This window comes from Bactrocera latifrons, unplaced genomic scaffold (assembly GCF_001853355.1).
Source record: "Bactrocera latifrons isolate USDA-ARS-PBARC rearing strain unplaced genomic scaffold, ASM185335v1 scaffold_98, whole genome shotgun sequence".
Classification (NCBI taxonomy): Eukaryota; Metazoa; Arthropoda; class Insecta; order Diptera; family Tephritidae; genus Bactrocera; species Bactrocera latifrons.
Window position 1 is genome coordinate 447,227 of NW_017537689.1, and position 17,307 is coordinate 464,533.

The following is a 17,307-nucleotide window of genomic DNA, read 5'->3' on the forward strand; positions in this document are numbered from 1 at the left end:
TTTATTTCATTTTAAAAAATATTTAATCAATATTATATCTGATTTGGGAATACGAATTAAATTTCCAAAATATTTATTTAACATATTTTATTAATGTCATATCTGATTTTTTATTACGGATTAAACTTAAAATTTTTGACAAATATTTTATATCCTTTTCGTCCCAACTTTAGATTTGAAAATTATGGATTTTACTTTAGTTTTTCAATTTAAAAAAATATTTAATCTATATTATAGCTGATTTTGGATTACGTATTAAATTAAAATGTTTTGAAAAATATTTTTAAATCCTCTTTATCCCATTTTTTGACTAAAAAATAATTTTTTTTACCCCAATTTTTATTTAAAAACTTTAATTAAATATTTTATTTAAATTTGGCTTACAAATCAAATTAAAAAAATATTGAAAAATATGTTTTTTATTGGAATAAAAAATTATCTCTAATTTTGGTATTAATAGGTTAGAAATCTATAATTTTTGGAAACTCTAATTTTTAACCACAAAATCGGAATTAAAAATTTTGTAGTTAATTTAAATAAATAAAAATTATTTATAAAATTCCCAGGGAAGGGTAAGCAAGAATTTGTTTTTATTATTGTACTACTTACGACACGATTGCTGCTCATCTTCGCCGCCCTCGCAATCCTTTTGATAATTGCACACCCACAACGATGTTATGCACTTGCCATCGTTGCAGCGAAAAAATCCTCTGGGGCATGGCACATTGAACGCTGAGACAGACCCGCTGCTGCCGTCGCGGGCACCGAAACTCACTGCAAGTGGAGAAGAAAAGGAAAAATTGTCTTCATGTAAATAGTTTAAAACTGATTTGGCATAAAAAAGTTAATAAAAGATTTGTCAAGATTTTCAGGAATTTAAAAAAAAAATAATTTTACAATAATTAGAAATGGTTGTATTTAAATGTTTACAAAGAGTGCTAAAAATATATATATTGCGATAATTATTTCCAATTTTTGGGTTTTTTATGCGAATTTCTGAGTTCTGATACCGTTATTGGAATTGTGAAAACTTTCGGAAATTCTTCACATGTCTAGCCAACAACAAAGCAAATCAAATAAGAAATATAATCCCGATATCTCTCGCATTTCAATTACAGCGAGCGAGCACACTCTTGACCATTTATGCGCTTTCTGCTTTCGGGTTGTGTCAAGTGCTCTGGCTTTGTTGTTGCATATATTTGTTAAGACATTCACTTTATAGTCGCTCCTTTGTGTCCATTCAACGCTTATTTACGGAGCTATAAATTCACTGCAACATTTATGCGCTTCCAGATATGACGAGTATGACCCCATTTATGGCGCGTTGCGAAGTCACTCTTTCACAAACCCACTCACTCACTTAGCACAACTATTTGTCACAATACATTTCCCTATAACTGCCTGTATGGACGTGTGTGTATGTATTGGGCACTACAGTAATGCCCTGCTTGGCTGCTGTGTCGGCGACCTTCCAAGGACGAGTCAGCATAAACAACAGGACAATAACTATGACTTTACTGGCTTCAAAAGGAAAATATTTAAAAAATTCTTTCACTGTGTGCGGACTTGATATCACATTGCGTTACGCATTGTTGTTACTGTTTGATGCTGCGCAAAAGCTTTTGGCATCGTTGTTGCTGTTGTTGTCTTGTGTTGCTGTTAAAAGCGTTTTCAGTTTTTCTGCTGCAGCAGAGCGCAAATTTAAAGTCGGAATGGCAACAAAATATACAGTTATGTATAAATAAATATATATATCTACGCATACACGCACTTAGTAACGGTATTCATGCACATAAATATCTGTGTGTATGTGTGTAAATGCGCTCGTATATTTTATGATTACAACGCAGCATGCTGCAAAGGAAGTTGAAATGAGAGCAAAGGGCTGTAATAAAGAAATGCTAAAACAACAACAAGTACACAACAAAGAAATGCAAACAAGAAGGCAGAAATAGTGTAAAAGCTTGCACTCTAGCGCTTTAGTCTTAAAATTTAAGCTGCGTCCATATCTGAATCCTTCTCTACGTATTTAACTAAGCCTTCTCACTTGCTTTGAAGGGCGCGCGTAGACCATGCGAAAGGCCAAGGCTTCTGCGCTTCTGCCGGTTTTATTTTTGATCTCATTTTCACTCGCCATTACAATCAGTTTAGCTTAAATTGTTATTGCTTATGTTGCCACCATTCCATTGTTATTGTTTGTTCGTTTTCTGTACACTTTCTCACTTTCGACTGAGCGCATAAAAATTGTTGACTTTCTTGTGCTAATCTCCTGCTACAGCAAAGCTGGCAATTTCATGCTGGCAATGCATTTTAACTTTGGAACCTGGCGCTCCGCTCCTTGATTTTAAGCGATTTTGATGAATAAAGGGAAATGAAATGACTGATGGCGTTAGAAGTGATGTGATGAGAAGGTGCGAAAAGTGTTTACATCACAAAATCGTTAGTTGTAGATGATAAAAATAGATAATTGATGGGATTATGTGTGTTTACATTTTCAAAAAATCGTTTTTGTTTTATTAAATTTTACATTTCTTTAGAATATTGTTCTGAATTTTCCAGTTGATGCGAGTAACAATTTCGGAGATACGCCCTGGAGAACTTGTGCGCTCGAGGGTAAGTGCGACGTTTTTAAACGCGTTTTACTCGAAACTATGTTTTTAAAGTCGGTTGGCGAAATTTTCCGAGAACTACTTAAACTATCTTCATGAAATTTTACACAGGGTTTTGAGATACAATTCTTAAGGATTTGGATGAAGGATTTTTTTCGACTAGAACTATTTGAAGTCGCGAAATTTTCACTGAAATTTTCATTTTCCAAAAACAGTTTTTTTCCTTCGTCTAAGTTCTACGCTAAGATTTTAACTAAAAAACGCATTTTTTCACTTAAGATTATGGTTAAGTTTAAAATATTTTTTTTTCCAAAAATTTCAGAATTTCTTTGTGTATGTATGTTCATAACAATAAAAAGTTCTCATATACTTAAATTTTTATATAAGAAAAAGATTGTTGAAAAAAATGGTGTTTTTTACCCGAGGAAACTTATGTAACCCCGTTAGAAATTCAGCTGTCCCACATGTGCTGCCAGTATTTTTGAATATTTTGTATAGTGTGTTCGATTCGCTACTCATTCATGTTTTATTAACGAGTTTTTTGTCATGCAACAGACGTATCCTCAGCCGGTTTTGGGGCTTATGGTATGGCGGAATTACCAGGCCTAATTTCTTTTCAAATAAGGCAGGAATTTGATGAAATCAAAGCTGACGATCTTTATTAATTTTATAAACATAGACAAATGGCCTACAAAGTTTTTAGTTTAATTTTAAGAAAATATCCCAGTCAAGTGGTCGCCAAAACGACAATAATTACTAGGCCTAAAAAAGTTTAAAGCCTCATCAAATGCTGAAAGCAAGAGAAGACAAGCTCCGCCTTAGAAAGGATTGCTAAGGAAGTTCGTTGAGATCTACAGCTCCCCCATAAGAGTAGATTCCACAAAGTAGCTAATTTGTAGAGGGATAGAAATTGATTGTATGTAGATTATTTACGAATATTTCTTTATCGGTGCCCGAAAATGGTATATTAAGTTTACCACCAAATGTGTAATACTCCGAAGGAACGGCGGAGACCCTTTAGAACGTATCTATATATACATGCAACTGATCAAATCATCTGTCTGTACGCGAACTGCTATAGTTTTTGATAAATGGATCAAAAAATTTTGCGGACGTCTTTTTCTCGTTCTGAATTGAGTGAGTTAACGCGAACAAAACTTAAATATATCGTTTCGACTGATGGATATAGAAAAAATCAATGTGGAAATTGAATTTTATATTCTACTTAGAGAACATACCTATTTTCTGAAAAAATATGATTTACTATTCGTATCTCTACTTAGTCTTTCTACTCTGAACCGAAGTTATCTTGATTAAACTAAAAAAAAAATCTATAAAAAAGCTAGTTTTCTGTCGCTTTTATTCTAGAAATCGAAGTGAAAGGGTCGACTGAACGAGAAGCAGTCTAAATACAAATAATTTTTAGCTTAGTTGTAGGAGAGTCTTTCTGTCCGGATCAAACTTGATCATTTGAATATTTTTAATAAAGTTTCGTTAACTATGAAAGCTTAAGCCGAAGCTTTTTACGAAACTTGACACTGGCAATGGAAGTAGTAGCATATTTCCTTTCATAATGTGTATCCCGTGGTTTCACAAAATTTATGATTCGTATCAAATAAAAGTCACATTATAATTATATTGTATTAAAAAACAAAAAATAATTTGTATATTTGTTTTAATACAAGCAATGAAGACCAAATGGATGTATACTGAGTCAACAAAGGGGAATATAAAGGCGAGCAGTCAATCATAATAACAATAAATTGTGGCAAATTGGCCCTTAGCACGCATACAAAGGCATTCGCTTGCAGCAAATAAATGTGACTAATGTTGTTTGCTTCACACGACTTATTCAATCAATCCATTACTGCAAACATATGTGGCACTTATGAGTACACACACACACACATATGTACACACACACACACACATCTAATACTAGACCCACACTGGCTGTTTTTGTTTGCTAAACGAAATTGCGCGTGTGTGTGTATTGGCACGCGCCATTTGCACTGTGTGTTGCAGAAAGGCCCTCAAGGATATAATAATTAATTTGCACTGCTGCTCAGCGAGTTACTCTTGACATCCGACGAGTACGAATGCCATATTTTTAAGAGTACGTGTGTCCACATGCTTTGCGAAAAGTGGATGGTTCTTATTCCACCGGTCATACTTGTCAACATAGATAGTTGGTGGGGGAAACACAACGCTTGGCGTGCAATTGTTCGCCAGAGTTAGAATGAAATGTGGTCGCACTGTGCTGTTGTTGAGCGAGAAGGAATGTCAACTGGTGGTAACAAAGTAGCAACGCTTTCACGCAGTTAGCCCAGCAGGGTTAACCAAAGTATGCAGACAATTTAATTACTAGTATTCCCATATTGACTTTGGGTGTTAATTACTTGAACGCACAAGCCATAGAAATATTTGTGGATATATATATTTAAATGTGATTTTATGTATAAAATTCGAGTAGTATTAAGTTTCCATTGCACTTTGGGCTTTAGTTTAAGTATTCCGAGAGTAAAAATATTACGATTACAAAGGAAATTTTTTCGTTTCGAAATTGTTCCTTTATATAATATCATCCAAGTGAATGGAAAATTGGATTAGGCATTGGCTTGCTTGCATTGACACAAAAGGTTACTACTTTGAGGCTAGTAGAATATTAAAGATTTGTATTGAAATACGCGAAAAATTAGTTTTTTTTGTTATCAATCCGGGTCAAATTTGATCAGATGGTATTTGACTCATTTTTTGTTTTGCAATGAAATGGGCGAAAAATTACTTTTTTTATTTCTTATTGAAAAACGCGAAAATGTTGGTTCATTGTCAGTCCAGGTGATTTTTGATCAGATGTTTATTTTACTCTTTTTTGCATTGAAATATGCCATAATTTCGGTTCATTGTCAGTCCGGGTCAAATTTGATCAGTTGTTAGTTTCCTCTCAAATGTGATCAAATTATTTGATTCTTTTTTTTGTTTTGTATTGAAACATGCGAAAAGTTAGGTTTTTTTCAGTTCGGGTCGAATTTGATCAAATGTTATTTGACTTTTTTGTTTAATTTCCGCAACTAACTTTAAAAGTCATAAATTTCATAAAAGATCAGCCTAAAAAACTCTCTGTTATTGTTCGGATAATTATAGCTCAATAAGTCAATCATCCAGTTTTGCAGCACCCAGAGCAAAGAATGAGTTTTTTCACATTCTAAAAAGATTTGGTATTTCTGGTATTTCAATAAAAGTTTGACCCGACAGGTGGCGCTCAGTTATTTTCCCAAACAGTTCATTTAATATAGCAAGTTTATTACCATTAAACCAGCATTTCGAGGAGCTCGAAGCACGATAGCCGAAATTTCAGCTCAAATAGTGCAACTTGGCTATCTTACTTTCCAGAATGAAGTAAAAAAAAAAAAAAAAAAAAAAAATTGATGCGTGGGCACCACATCTAGTCTTTTGCGATATATAGAATGTATCTTCGAAATGAGATAAACTGATAACTGAACGATTAATGACGCTTTCAAGGCTTTTCAAACTTTTAATTAAAATTATTAAGTCTGAAGGTAGAAAGGTTAAGGTCACAGTAAACTAGTATACATGAATAACTATAGTTTAGAAAAATTTCTAACGATATGGCAACTCCTATTTATCAAATACCTGAACCAGCGCGCTCAATTCGATAAGTGGGTGTCATTGTGGCAGCTTCGCTATCGTAGCCTCATGTAACATGAGAGCGAACAAACAATAAATGCAAGTAACAACAAAGAAGAGTTAAAAAAAGTTTATAGCATTAAACAATAACAACAAAAACACACTAAATACTTGCGAGCATAAAAACTAAAGTGCGCTCGAATGCGAACAGAAATAAACTCATGTGAATGAGTGCGCAAAAATGCATTTCAACGCACGAACAACGGAAACGAAGTAGAGAATGAAGTAGAAAATAAAATCGATGGTAAGTGTTAGAGCTCATACGGATTTGTAAGTGTGAGCATGTGTGCATTGACGCTATATACTAGCCAATAGACTTTTGGTGTTGTTGCCGCCACTTGTTTGCCATGTGCGTGGGTATTTATGTGCTTGTGCCACACCCCATCAATGGCGGAAGTACGCAACTTTAAACTGTTTACTTGGAAAAGGATAGCGGTGATCTTAAATAAAAGTGTGTGTGTGCTTATTTATACGTATGATTGTGTGTGTGTACATTGCGAGATAAAATATCACAGAATATCATAGCTTGAGGACAACAATGAAGGCAATTTTCTTAACTGGGTCGCTGGTTAAAGAAAGTGTTTGCTACGAGCTTTTAGGGATAAGAAATATATTTAAAATATTTTTCGTGAATTATTTTTACTGAAAATATTGTTCCTTGTTTGGAAATTTATAAACATTTGTATGCTTTCCTATAATCTAGTTGAATATGAAACCTTAATAAACAGGGTTTCTTTGAGTTCAGTCATTGTCGGTTTTGTATCAGTAATTACAACGAAATGTGTTTACTCTTTATAATAATTGATAGCTTCTACGCTTCATTTCGTTACCAATTCTCATAAGGCTTATGAAATTTTTGAGATATTAAGTACACTATTTTCAAAATATCTTTTTCTTAAAAAATCGACTTTATTACCAATTTTTATCTGGTTTATGAAATAACTGAGACTTAAACTAAGATTCTCTTTATCATTGTAATACTTTTTCCTTTATAAGCAAACAAAAAAAAAAAAAAACCAACTTAGGGTCTAGCAAAACTAAATCAATTATTCTGCCATTGAATTGAAGGCTTTGTTTAGCATAGTTAGAGCGTCCATATTTAGATGAAATGAACATCATTATGCTCGATAACTTCTTGCCATTTTAAAGGTAATTAGATAATATCACTATCATAGAAATTCTTATACCTTTAAACAAAAGAACTCTATCTTTTTCTCACGATTTTGAGGTTGCATCGAAGTGACTTAGCAGAGACAGGAATAGATTGTTATCACTTGATGAAAAGTCGATACTATAAGAAAGATATATAAGGATCTTCCAACAAAGCTGCTGGAGCTTCTGACGAGTCACTATTGATGTGTGTGGCCTGGTATTGCTCTGATGATACACAATTCCTCCTTTTGCTTATTGTATTGCCTACAGCTGTCCGCTTCTACGCGATTGCTTCCTTCAATCAGACCAGATGCAAGAGTTGGCCTTCAGACGGTTCAATATAGACCTTCACAGGTCAGAAGTAAGAGTTTGTTGGTAAAGGAACAGCTCATTGTGATCTGATCATGAAAGTTTTCGCTGGAAGTTGTCGAAAGTGATACTTTTACTCACTAACTTTAGAAATGATACAGAAGTAGATCGGGTTTTCTGCGATTTAGCTGCTGTTTGTAATTGGAAATTTGGTTCTTGAAGCTGGCAATCTTAAACTGACTGTTTTTCCGTGCCAAAACTTATTAATCTAACGCCATGTAGTGTACCTGATCGCACACATACAACGCGAGATATAAATGAATAAAAGCATTTATTGGAAAAATATGGAATTTGCTTTCATAAAACTTTATATGAGTAAATATTTTAAGCATCCATTCCACTGCAGCTTCTCTTTTGTATATTCCTCCATCTTTATATTTTAAACCAATGAAAGAATAGAGTGGCAGCGCTTATAACTATTTTTTTGAAAAGCAATTATTTGTGGATTCGCACAGTGAATTCTCGCATCTGTGACGCTTTTGTCAAAAGCTCCCCTTCTTTGTTGGCAAGCATAAGGAGAATAAAATAATGAAAGGCGAAAATTCATATTATGCATCATTCATAGTTTTTAAAGTCCTTACTGCCCCCAATATCAATAATATCAACGCCCAGCATCGGGCACCATACATATGCCCCCTCCCACAAAAGCCGATTTTCATCAAGCTTGTCATAACCGCTCCACCAGCCGCTTATCAATTGCATTGCAGTGGCACTTTGTATGGCACGCCGTTCGGGTGCTATTTTCCGTTTGAAATGCTGTGCTTTCATGCCACTGCACATTCACGGACAATGCATTGACCAAAAACGTTTATTGCATTTTTGTGCATATTGTCTGCTGATGCCAAAAACTCTGTGGTGACGCCAGCTGACCAGTTTCTGGCATGATGCCGTTCAATACGAAGCTCTGGTGTGCAGTAAATCGAAAGGCGTTGAGGTTGCATGCAACGCAAAACCATCTCCTGTAGCCACCGCAAACAAAATAGAGACTACGGCAAATATAGTTTTCGTCCCACAGACCCTACGGCAGCTCATATTGTTTGCTGTTTTTTTGAATAATGCTGTCATTTGTGGAATTCTCTTTCACCTTCACGGATTCACAAATATAAGGTATCGCCTTTTGATTTCGTTCTTCATGTTGCTTATTAACTTTTTCGCTTTCGTCTTAATCTTTCTCACTTCTCCGGTGAGTAAATTCCATTATAACTTTTATTTCATTGCTTTCCTTTGCGCTGTGTGATTTAAAGGCTCCGCTTTCTTCTTTCCATTCGCTGGGAATTGTGAGAATTTCTTCAACTGATAAACGCTTTTGGCCGCTGGCATATCGTAGAAAAAACACATGCCTGCCGCTTAGCGAGCCAAGGAATCCAAATAATGCTCTGCCATTATACTTTCAATTTTATTGCATTTATGTAAATTTTTCCGGCAACGAGCCAATATGAATATCAAGGAGCCATATGCGATAAAGAGCGTCATTGGATAAGAAAAATATTGTTTTCTCGTTTTTTTGGAATGCAGCGGGATTGCGTTAGCAGTGATAAGGAAGCAGTTTGCTTGAATTATTCTTTAATTTAATGTCAGTATTAAGTTAAGGATGAAGCTGAGTTAAGTTAAGTTAAAGAAAGTTATATTAAGATAAGAAATAAGTTAAGTTGAATTCAGTTATGTTAAGTTAAGTTAAGTTAGGTTAAGCTAGGTTAAGTTAAGTTAAGTTATGTTAAGTTAAGTTAAGTTAAGTTGGGTTAAGTTAGGTTAAGTTAAGTTAAGTTAAGTTAAGTTAAGTTAAGTTAAGTTAAGTTAAGTTAAGTTAAGTTAAGTTAAGTTAAGTTAATTGAGTTAAGTGTAATTTTTTTAAAAACATCGATTTTTTTGGGAAATTGTCATGTCGTCGAAAATCTAAATTTGAACTACTCTTCATCGTCGATCATCCATTGACGACAGTATCAAGGAGATTCGAGATTTGAATGAAAATGAATCGTCGATTATTAAAGCACATTAAATTCGGCAAATTTGCATTATCTTTTGTTTATTAATGAAATATATTGACTCCCCAAAAAGCTTTTTTTTCAGGCTGTCTAGTTGAAATAACCCATTAATTTAACTTATTTCAATTATTAGCGATTAATTAGATGATTTAGTTTTGAACTGCACATTGCATTAACATTTATTATGCAGCTCTGTTGCTAATTTAGAGCAACAGAAAGTGATTAGAGATTCATAGAAATATTTAATTGCCAAAATTGTTGATGACAAACAGCGGTGTCGGGCCTATTACTAAATCAATAGCTTAAATAAGTAGCAGATAAATAATAATAAATGTCAGCGAATAAAGCCTGCCAGGTAAATAACTGTAATTGATTGGCAATATTGCGGTCTTAAAGCTTATGGCAAATCTTCATTGCCTTTGTGTTTGCAATTTATTTCCAATTAATCGAACATTAAAGCGACAACATTAAATTTATTAAAAATTAAGCTGCTCAAATGAGAAGGCTTGCGGCAAAATAAACACGGTGTCTAAATAAATGGGATTACTGGAAATTAATAGACTGCATGCGCATAAATATTTGCTTTGAGGAATGTCAATGTGCAAATACATGAGTATATATGTACGTGAGTCTGTGCGATTGCCGTTATATGAGCATATATATTTAACGGGCATAAAAGGGCTTTAGTACTAACATTTATGTCACATTTTATAAGTGCGTGTGTGTGTTTGTGAAATTATGTATACGCAAATAATGACGGACACATACACACATGTGCAAAAATAAACATTGTAAATATTTATGAGCGCCATAAATTATTAAATCACAGCGAAGCGCGAATTATTAATGCCATCAAAGTAAATAAATTATGACAATTCGCGTGCAACACGAGGGGTTATGCGGCACAGGGGCGCAGGTGGCGCTGCTATAGGCTTTAAAGCCGCATAAGTATGTGGATATTCATGTAAATATAACGGTCAAAGTGCAAATACACGCCAAAAATACTTAAATTGTTACGATAATGTTTACACCTACACCTACATCTACACTTATATGCAGCTATATGAGCATGTGTATGGGCGTGAGTATGCCAGCATTGATTTTAATGTGGTCATATTAATATTAAACGCTTACAACAAGCCTTTCTGGGTTGATGGTCAATTTGATTAAACGAAAATTTATTAGTTTGACACTGCCAATTAAACGAAAGAAGAGCGAGAGGGGGAAAGGGAGGAAGAGAGGGAGGGACAATCAACATTTGTGGTAAAGTAGTGCATATAAAATATACCCGAGGGCTGAGTATATGTATATTTCTGCGCTTTGATAACAGCAAATATATATATACATATATATATATTTATATAAATGTACTATACGTATACTAGGGTATGCGCTATTTCCAAATTGATATTTTTAGTCGTCTCTTTAAGTTTCAGTTTCTTCGCGAAAACAAAATTATTTGAAGTAAAGAAGCTCTGTATTATGGCCTGAAGCGGGTACGAAGTTTATAATACCCAAAGGGAAACGTCGAAGACCCATAAAATGTAAAATAGTAATAAGCAGCATGACGAGCTGAGTTTTTTTAGCCATTCCATCAGAACATCTCGGAATCAGTTTGTATAAACGTGATTTAGTCTCTCAGTTTTTGAGATATCGCTCTGAAATTTTACGCACGCTCCTTTCTCTCCAAGAAGCTTTTTATTTGTTTGAACTGTGGAAATCGGACTACTATAGCATATAGCTGCCGTACAAACTGAACGCTCAAAATTAAGTTATTGTATGCAAATTGTTTTAATTGATGAGCTATCTGCACTATATTCGGCATGAATTATTTTGCAGAGAACCGCTAAAATATTTCAAGAAAATTTTTCAGATTTAATCACTAAAACATATAGCTGCCATACAAATCTGCGAAAAAATGCAAATTGTTTTATAGAAAACTTTTTCATTTGACAAGATATCTTTACAAGATTTAGAATGGAATATATCTAATGAATTTTTTTAGATCGGAGCACTAAATCACATAGCTGTCATATAAACTGAACGATAAAAATCGAGTTCGTGTAAGGAAAACTTTTTTATTTGTTGAGATATTTTCATAAAATTCGGCATACCTTGTTTTCTAAAGCAATCCTACAAAATTTGAAGAATTTTTTCAAATCAGAATACTATAGCATATAGCTGCAATACAATCAATTGTATCATCAAAATCAATTTCTTGTATGAAAACTTTTTTAGTTCACAAGCGATTTGCAGGAAATTTATATAATTTTTTATCAAAAGCAATACTATAATCTGCGAATATATTTTCCAGATCGTAGCATTATTTCACATAGCTGTCGTACAAACCGAGCGATCAAAATCAAGTATTTGTATGGAAACTTCTTTATTTATGAAGAGTATGCTAACTTATCTGAAATTAACATCTGTTTGCTTTTAATTTAAGTTATGACTAAATCATTTCACCTTTCCCCTGATTTTAATATCGGATTTTAAAGGATTTGGCCATTATTATTTGTTTTTCTACAATGAAATTATACATAAAACTTTGAAAAGGAGATATTCTAATACAAATTTTTCCACTCTATAAATAATGTTTAATGTTTTTTTTTTCCTAAAACCACCTCTTTTGCAGTTATACGCAGTTAATATTAAGCATCAAATACAATAGTTTAAAGTTACTCATACGACATGGTGTACTGTATGAATTCGCAGATGTTCAATGGTCTATCACATTAACAACGTAAAACTTTAAAAGGTGTGGTTTTATGAAACATTTTATTCAGACCTTTTATATAGATTTGAAATTTTTTCATTAGATTGTTTCATTTCCAAAGTTGTAAATTTATTTTCTTAATGTAAAAGCTAAAAAATTGTCATATTATATTCGTGTGAAGAGTAGCTAGATTAAAGCATTTTTGAAATTGAGTATAAATAGCCGGTTAATGTTGCATACTTTTCTTTAGGTCAAAATCAGAAACTTCAGGTGCCGTATAAAACCAGGAAAATAACGGTCACCCTAGATGTATGCATTTAAATGCCAACTTACATATAATATATAAGTACATATGTATTTACGTGTGTGACATTGTGCGCCAATACTCATCTGTGCCAACCAATTAATTACATACTTTATTAATTAATTAATAATTTGTAAAATTACTCCATTGTGTGTTGCAGAGCAATAATTAAATGACAACGTGTGCACATTCACCATGCAATTGGCGCCTGTAAGTATGTAATAAACGTACGCATGCACGAAAGAAAAATACTTTAATAACGCGTGCATTTGTATTTGTGCCGCTGGCACACTTCTCATCTCCAATCAGACACGTTCGGCTTGTCAAAGCCAATTCGGGCGCACGGCCAACCATTTAGCGCCATTTGCATGCGCGACGCTCGTTGCCAGGCTAATTATGCGCCAAACCGCAGAGCAGCGGTCGCAACGGAGCGCAGCAGCAGCAGCACCAACTAAATTATGCAATGTGTAAGAGTTGCGAAAGAAAACGTTTGCAAAAAGACAATTAACGGCGATAAATTCGACTTTGTATTTGTGCAGCTGTAGCTATGTATGTGTGCGCGTTTGAAAGCGTGGGTGTCTCTGTATGCATCTGGGCGTGTATGTGTCTGCTCTGGGTCATAGTTACCATGACTATGGAAATTTATACTTATATTCCTCTGGGGTACACAGTTGATTTGTAGTTCGGTCTGCAGTTGGAAAAGGGATTTAGTTGTCATATTTCCCGATAGTGTTTTTACAGTCACTGGCATATTTATGTGTGTATATGCACATATACATAACTATTGACACTAAGGACAATGAAGATAAATGTTAATTACACACACATACATACATACATGGATACATATACACATACAGAAATTAAAATGAATGTATGTGTATGTACAACAGGGTGCTCATATAAAATTTAATATTAAATTGTTAACTTTAGATGAGTTTCAATATTGTTAAAAATTATTATTTTAATAAAACTAAATATCCAACATCAATATCACATTTGCAAGACCACTACTTACTTTGATAATGGTTTTTTGAAATCATTTTATTGATATGTTTCCTTTATTATGCTATCTTAAATACTTTTTATTAAGCATCGAGCTAGAAAAACTTGGGAAGTCACGTATTTGACGGAAAAATATTTCCACTTTTGTCATAGACGATGCCGAATCGTAATCAAATGACTCTGTGATTGCGAATACTATTCCTTATTGACTACAAAAATAACAATGTTTCGAAATCAAGTGTCTTCAAGTATGTACTACGAGAGACTGCCCATAGAGTGGAGTTCACTCCCCCTATTATGGATCATAGTAGTAGATGAGCTTCTCGAGTTTCAATGGGATTCGGTGAAAGGAGTACGCCGATAACATTATAATAATGGCATGAGGTAAATTTGCGAATACTAGCACAAAAACATCCAAAACAACCACCGTTCCTTTCACAAAACGAAGATCGCTTCCGATCTTGAGGCCACTAACACTTGGAGGCAGGGAGTTGGGGGTATGTAAAGAGGAAAAATCTCTATGTTTCAGATTAGACTCAGTCTTACGGGAGAATAGGCATGTGAAATTAGCTGTCCAAAGTTCCCAAGGCACTCATGATATGCAGGCACCTAGCCGGTAGATAGTGAGGATGCAAGCCAGGTATCATAAGGTGGCTTTATACTATCGGGTGATTTTTTAAGAGCTTGATAACTTTTTTAAAAAAAAAAACGCATAAAATTTGCAAAATCTCATCGGTTCTTTATTTGAAACGTTAGATTGGTTCATGACATTTACTTTTTGAAGATAATTTCATTTAAATGTTGACCNATACTGAGCATCTTTCTCTTTGACACCATGTCTGATATCCCACGTGATCTGTCAAATACTAATGCATGAAAATCCTAACCTCAAAAAAATCACCCGATATTATATGATCATAAGGCCTATTGTTATGAAACGGTGCTTGGGAAACGAAGGCAACGCAGTCTTCGATTGCTTTAAACTATTGAAGTTGCAAAGATTTGGCTGCCTGCGCTTCAGGGACTATGCGCACTTGCCCAACCGCAGCATTTGAAGTCATATTTGAGCTCACACCGCTGCACCTAGTGATAAAACAGGCAGTGAAGTATGCCCAGCTGCTCACGACAGCAGAGTGGTTTGGCAAAAGGGAGATAATGTCATCTCAACAAATGAAGTTCTTGGGGGAAGATACATTACTTGCCCTTTTTCAAAAAGAAGTTTAAAGTTACTCTCAGTAGTAAGACGGAGTGGAGTGATTCCACACACTCGATTTACTACTGAGAGGCACTACTATGCAGTGGTACACTGATGGCTCGAAAATACCGGAAAGCATTGGAACACGCATCCCAAACTTTCCATACCAGAATCTAATCTCCAACGCAATTATTCCAACGAGCGTATCGCTATACTCAGAGATAGTCAAGCGGCGCTAAAATCGACTACAGCCTATGAAGTCAACTCGCTATTTCTGGAGGGTGTTCAAGAAGGAGTAACTGTTGTTTGCAGTCGTGTAGATCTGATCTGGGTAGGGAGGGAACGGTATTGGCAGTATTGCATAGCAATTTTTCGGAGCAGGCTCAAGGCCCTTGGGTCCATCTACGTGGACAGTAGTTCCTGAAATTGTTCAGTGTGTTGCAATTTTGTTAAAATTTATTTTATATAAAACAGGGCACAATATAACCTAGGCCGAATTGCAACTTTGACACAAGCCCGTTTTTCCCTAAAAAGTGGATAATTTGTCGGAACCGCCAATATTGAACCAAAACTGACCTTTTTAAAGCAAGTGTTTGTAAGCAAAAGGATAATGAAGTTATATTTAATTTTTTAAACAAATTTTGTTGAAAATTCATTAGTTTCAGGCAAATGTTGTCAGTGGATTTTGTTGCGATTTATCGCTGAAGGCGAACAAAATATGGTAAGGACCATAACTAGTAAACAGACAAGTTATGTAACATAGTTAATGTGTTGAAACATAATATCGTCGTTATAATCATAATATCATAAGAGCGCAGAACTCGATGCTTTCAGAAACTGAGAAAGGTTGTCAGAACTGTATTACACCTCAGGTGATTTGCTTTGAGTTGCAAGTATGATTATTAATAAATAAATGAAACGTGTTTGTTTAAAATTAATAAATACACCATATCCATAGTTATATTAGACTTACTTATGTAACCCACATAATTTTTCCGAACAATCGCCTCAAAGAGACAGACAGCTAATAAGCGCTTATTAAAAGTTGGAATCACACACAATTGTACTTTTTGTGTACAATTATATGTATATGTGGAGTGCTTTTTGCACATCCAACACCAGTTGACACATTTTATGGCAGCAAAAATGAGTTGAGATTAACTCACACAAACACATACTAGCGCTGATAAAAATAATTACATCCGTCCGTGCCACAGCGATGAAACCAGCAGAGAGAGAGTAAGAGAGTGAGAGTGAGAGAAAAGATAATAAAAGCGAAATAGTAAAATTACGCACAGCATTAGCGTGGTGGCAACACTGCCCATTTTAAAGAGGTTATTATGTGACCCAAGGGATAGATTTATGCCTCGCAATGAATGAAGTGCCTACTAAGTTGCTGGCTGACGGCTGGCTGCGGCTGCTGCAAGCACGGATAACACAGCCAAACGCAACACAAACACGCACACACACACCTATAAGGTTACTCATGCACGTGGAAAGTGTGTTAGCGTTTGGTTTTTCATGATTTTGCTTTTGTTGCCACTTTCTTTGCCGCACATTAAGGCGAGCGCCGAGTTAACCGTGTGTCTACATCTGTGTGTGATTGTATGGGTAAGTGTTGCAAACATGCTGGGCCGTGAATTGCCGCTGCGAATTTTCGCCGGCTCAGTAGCTATAATTCTTGCTGAATTGCCGTTGTTTTGGCGCATAAGCGCTTTCGCTGTGGCCAAGTGCTAACTATGTGTGCATGTGTATAGGTGTGTGTGTGTGTGTGTTCGTGCGCCTATATTTATGTTTGTGTGGCATTTAACACAATTTGCTAGTTCACTTCATTTTCGTGCCTCATTTTTGCGGCTTGCAACACAGCGAAAAGTGAAAATACAAATAAAAGCCAAGCACAACTATGACTCTGTTGTTGTTTTTGCTGTGTAATGTGCGGCTGGTTTTCGGCGACCGCAACTTTTGTCACTGTTGTTATTGTTAGTGCAAGCAATATATTTGTCAACACACACACACCAGCGCACATTAATTTCGTTTACCGTTGGCGGCGCTGTTTGGCAGCAGCGCTAATGTTGTGTATTTTGTCTATTACACCGTTGTTATAATGAACTGAAGCGCCACTTTACGCAACGGGTTTTTATGGACGATTATTTAAAGCGGCGCTGCGCACGCCTCGCCTTCGCTGGTGTTGAGTGCTGTTGGGGAATAGCTACAGATGGGAGATAAAGCGCTAAATGCTCTTGTGGTATTTTTTCTTCGTGCTACGT

The 17,307-nt window shown here is 35.0% G+C and overlaps 1 protein-coding gene across 2 annotated transcripts in view; it reads right to left on the reverse strand.

Annotated features, from left to right (window-relative positions):
- LOC108977950 (low-density lipoprotein receptor-related protein 2) overlaps positions 1-17,307 on the reverse strand; it is a 406,886-nt gene that overhangs the window by 40,454 nt on the left and 349,125 nt on the right. For both annotated transcript variants that reach the window (XM_018947946.1, XM_018947945.1), the window contains exon 3: positions 610-774. In XM_018947946.1, coding sequence (XP_018803491.1) covers positions 610-774 — 165 coding nt within the window. The remainder of the gene's footprint in view (positions 1-609; positions 775-17,307) is intronic.